The sequence below is a fragment of the Mercurialis annua genome, linkage group LG3 (genome assembly GCF_937616625.2).
Source record: "Mercurialis annua linkage group LG3, ddMerAnnu1.2, whole genome shotgun sequence".
NCBI lineage: Eukaryota > Viridiplantae > Streptophyta > Magnoliopsida > Malpighiales > Euphorbiaceae > Mercurialis > Mercurialis annua.
The window spans coordinates 27,413,161-27,417,501 of record NC_065572.1 but is presented as its reverse complement, the minus strand read 5'-3'; the positions used below and the strand labels follow the sequence as shown (position 1 = coordinate 27,417,501).

The 4,341-nt window shown below is 36.0% G+C and overlaps 1 protein-coding gene across 1 annotated transcript; it reads left to right on the top strand.

Moving 5' to 3' along the window:
• Positions 1-1,153: 1,153 nt before the first annotated feature.
• On the top strand, positions 1,154-1,985 carry LOC126672460 (protein SHORT ROOT IN SALT MEDIUM 1-like). Its single transcript, XM_050366409.1, has 4 exons — positions 1,154-1,220; positions 1,299-1,508; positions 1,606-1,755; positions 1,936-1,985. Exons 1-4 carry the CDS (start codon positions 1,154-1,156, stop codon positions 1,983-1,985), a joined length of 477 nt encoding a protein of 158 aa, XP_050222366.1.
• The last annotated feature ends 2,356 nt before the right edge of the window (positions 1,986-4,341 follow it).

Sequence of the window (4,341 nt, the reverse complement as noted above, 5' to 3'; positions counted from 1 at the left end):
CGTTACGAAACAAATCCAAACTTTTCACCTTTTTAGCGATTTAAGCCAAACGTATACAAACGCTACGAAACAAATCCAAACGTTTCGCCTTTTTAGCGATTTACGCCAAACGTATGCAAACGTTACGAAACAAATCCAAACGTTTCGCCTTTTTATTGATTTTCGCCAAACGTATACAAACGTTACGAAACAAATCCAAACATTTCACCGTTTTAGCGATTTAAGCCAGCGATTTAAGCAAAACGTTTACAAACGTGACAAAACAAATCCAAATGTTTCACCTTTTTAGCGATTTAAGCCAAACATTTACAAACGTTACAAAACTAATCCAAACGCTTCACCTTTTTTGCGATTTAAGCCAAACATGTACAAAATGTTACGAAACAAATCCAAACGTTTCGCCTTTTTAGCAATTTAAGCCAAACGTTTACAAACGTTACGAAACAAATCCAAACATTTCGCCTTTTTGGCGATTTAAGCCAAACGTTTACAAACGTTACGAAACAAAACAAAATGTTTAAAACGTTACGAAACAAATCCAAACGTTTCACATTTTTAGCGATTTAAGCCAAACCTTTACACTAACTTATGTATATAGTACCGCGAGGCCAGTTCGTACGAGGTACAGTAGCTAAAGCCCGCGAGGTTTTGAACAGTTAGTGTAAATATTTGTATATATATATATATATATATATATATATATATATATATATATATTGTGTATATTTGCTTCCGTTGTGCCGTGGTATTTGTTTATTATTTGCGAAAAATTTATAGTGGTCTGAGGCTTGCTACGGGTTCCGGAGCTACCACTTCCGTTCCCCAGCGCCGGTTACTACTCAATTATTTTGGGTTGTGACAATGCTGGACCTTAGTTGCTTGTATTTGTTTGATATGTGTATTAGCAGTATGTGGCATAGCGCGCGAATCAGGGTTATTAAGCTAATAAGTTATTAGTATCTGCGTATACGAACGACTGAGGCAACTAAGTGTTTACTACTTGCGCTAAAATTACTAAATGGTTATTTGCTTACGAACTAAGTGCAGTTGGATTAAATGCTAAATGATTACAGTATCTTATCAGTTAATATTGGGATTGCGTGTGGAAATGGGCTCAGATGCTCGCTTATGTTTGAAATTGTTTCTTTTAAGCATGTCTGGACAGAACGGAGCTCAGTCACATGCTGCTGAAGAACGAAAGGAAGTAGGCAAACCATCTGGTGTCCATCAGAACGGATTCCACGCAGATATTAGAAGATCGCTAGAAATTTATCAGAATGGCTATATGTCTGTATCAGAGATTGGTAGTTCTTCTGGAGCCAGAGGTAGAACCCATTCGCCAGAAATAAAGTATAGTGAGAAAGAAGAGGATCATGAGGAAGATCCGGAGGAGGATCCTGAAGAGGATCCAGAGGAGGACCCAGAAGAGAACCCAGAGGAAGAATTAGAAGAAGAGGATTTTGAGGAAGAGGAACTGTTAGATGAATCAGACATTGAAAAATATAAAAGTGAGCATTTCTGGTCTAGGGTGTGGAGATACCGCAATTTGAGAGAAGACGCAGAAATAGCAAACGATCAGGCACAAATAGCTCTAAACCAAGTTAGGAGGCAGATGCTCTCCTTCTCTCCGAGGAATGCTAAGAGTAGGGCTGTATTCTTCTGATTTTCTACGAATGGTTGAGGGAGTCCCCGATCTGAACGAAGATAACACAACTATCAACCGTAGATACGTCAGAGGCTTAGGACCTGAGTATGGTGAGCTATATGAGTATGTAGGTGAACATTTTGGACGCTTACTATGATGGCCCGTAGGATCGAGACTAACTGTCAGTGGGAGGGCGATCTTGTTCGACCCTTCTATTTTAGGCGTGAGTTTCATCCTAATTACGCCAACCCATCCTCTGGTATTAAGACTAACCCCCACTTTGTGCATAGAGGCGGAGGCAACTCCGGTAGAAGAGTTAGGGGCTGACACACTGGCGTAGTCATTAGGGAACCTAGCGTTCCGCATCAGGCACCTCAAGGTATTAGCGATTTATATGCTTTGTGTATTTGTGTTTATGTGGTTGAATTACTGTATATATATGTTTGTTGCATTGCATAATAGAGTATAATAATTAGGATATACCTATAGGATAATACTTCAGATAGCGAAAAGCTATAGGAAGAGATGTCGCCGGTGACTTACCTAATAAAAGAACATATAAACATGATTTACGATAGCAATCATATAATAAACAATACATAATACATTATCGCGAACGTGATTCCTATATTACGTTCTAGAAGTCGTAAAGGAAAAGATGGGCTACTAAAAAGGGAATCAATGTAGAACATCGGTACCTGCGTTTGTATATGACATGATACAGTGTATCGAAGCAGTGGATGTAGTGATTACAACAATAGGGAACTTTGACTCGAATTGAGTAATCGGAGATATGGAAAAAGAGGTGATATGACAGAAGAATAGTCAGGGAAAACGACAGTAGGTGACATCAATATAAAAATTTGAAATGTACTCAATGATAATAAAGAAAGCCGTTAATAGTCGCATAGTGTACAAACTGGGATAAACTTATGTTTTACGAAAAGTATGAATTTTTTTTTAAGATTTTTCAAAATACAATTGTGCTCAGTCATCGTATATGACATCGCATAATCACGATAGGACTGCATAAAAGAATAATTTTCAAAATCTTAGATCATGCATCATATCTTTACAAAGATAAAGATTATGCAATTTTGAGCAACCCTTTAGTGATGAGAGGTGTCATCACTCTGAGCTACAATTGTATGAACGATTTCAAATGATTTATGAAAAGTAGTTTAAAAAAGCTGGCCAGCCAAAGGATGTTTTGAAATCTTTGTGTTCAGTAAGTGAACTCAGATATGAAACTCTGGATCGGATAATAAACGATTCTTAATAAATGAGGATAATACTTGTAAAAGAAATCCCAATAACGGAATTAAGCCATGTTAACGATTAATTACAACAAAGCTAATGAGGCTAAGGTAAAATGCAAATAAGGAGTTATCGCCGGAGAGCATACGCAGTCAAGGTGCGATGCATTGGCAATGCCTGAGGATACAATATATGTCCTCATGTTAGAACAAAGGATGAAATGACATAGAGTCATGTTAGACGAAAGAAAGGAAGTAAAGGATACGAAACGACGGAAAAGACGATCTTGTACGGTGTGAAGGTTCAAAGTTAGATGGATCAAGAGATAAACGATGTTATATGACTGATATCAAGTGAAGCTACTCACATCAGTATCAGAATTATGAGTGCGTTAACAGAAAGGGGAAAAGTAAAAGAGAAGAACCCCAGTATAAAGATAAAGACTACGTATATAGACATACGTATCAGTAAATGTAAGAATGGTGAAGAACATGGAAGAAAGTATGATAGAAAATGCATGTATTCCCGAAATCTAGCAAGATGATTAGAAAAGTGGAAAGTTCTAGAAATATATTAGAAGGATTGTCGCAATAGAACAGTAGTAATAAAGATGTTATAAACGGGGAGAAGACGTAATGGATATAATAAATAAACAATAAGACGATACTTCATTGCTATTGGACAGATAGGAGTGTACTATATATAGGAAGCCACGATGTCATAAGGACGAAAGTCGGTATTAATACAAAAAAGGCTAAATTCCTTAAGACAATTAAAGCTACGTTATAAGTACTAAAGAGGCATAAGGTGCATAGGATAACAAAATTGAAACTATTCACTAATTTGGGAATTACAAAGTCAAGTACAATCTAAATGTTCAGAATAATCGGAAGACATTTTAAGAAGTAGATGAAAAACATAATAAAGATAAACTAAGGAATGATCACCATTAGTGCTAAGATAATATTTTGAAGAGTGAAACTATTCGAAAGTAAAAAAGTAGAAGTATAAGATGAAAGAGAAAGTTGTTTATATAGTGAGAAGGAATTATGATAGAGGAAGTGATGAAAACCTATAGGATTGTCGGATTTAGGAAAACTTAAGTACAAAAGAAGATAAGTTATTAAAGATCTATTAAATCAGTTAAAGATTAAAGGTAATTATGAAGTTACGCGAAAGTTAGTTAGTAATAAGAATTCTTAAGAAAGCTAGATGTTAAGAAACATATGAAATTCTTATGAGATCAACGTAAATAAGGAATCGTGAAGTAAAGGAAAGACAACTTTGACTGATAAGTCAATAAGAGACTCGAAACAATCTTTAAAGGAGCAACTAAAGGGAAGTAAAGAGGATAAGAATACGGATAGTATCAGCAAATAAAAACAACTGTACAAGCTACACGATCGAAAGTAATGTGAAGCAGCACGTTTAAGGCAATG

Bases quoted from the DNA above. Each gene is read 5' to 3' on its own strand.
- LOC126672460 (XM_050366409.1), top strand. From the start codon at position 1,154: ATGTCTGGACAGAACGGAGCTCAGTCACATGCTGCTGAAGAACGAAAG. The intron at 1,509-1,605 runs GTGAGCATTTCT...AAACCAAGTTAG, and splicing joins AGACATTGAAAAATATAAAA to GAGGCAGATGCTCTCCTTCT. The intron at 1,756-1,935 runs GTGAGCTATATG...CTTTGTGCATAG, and splicing joins AGGCTTAGGACCTGAGTATG to AGGCGGAGGCAACTCCGGTA.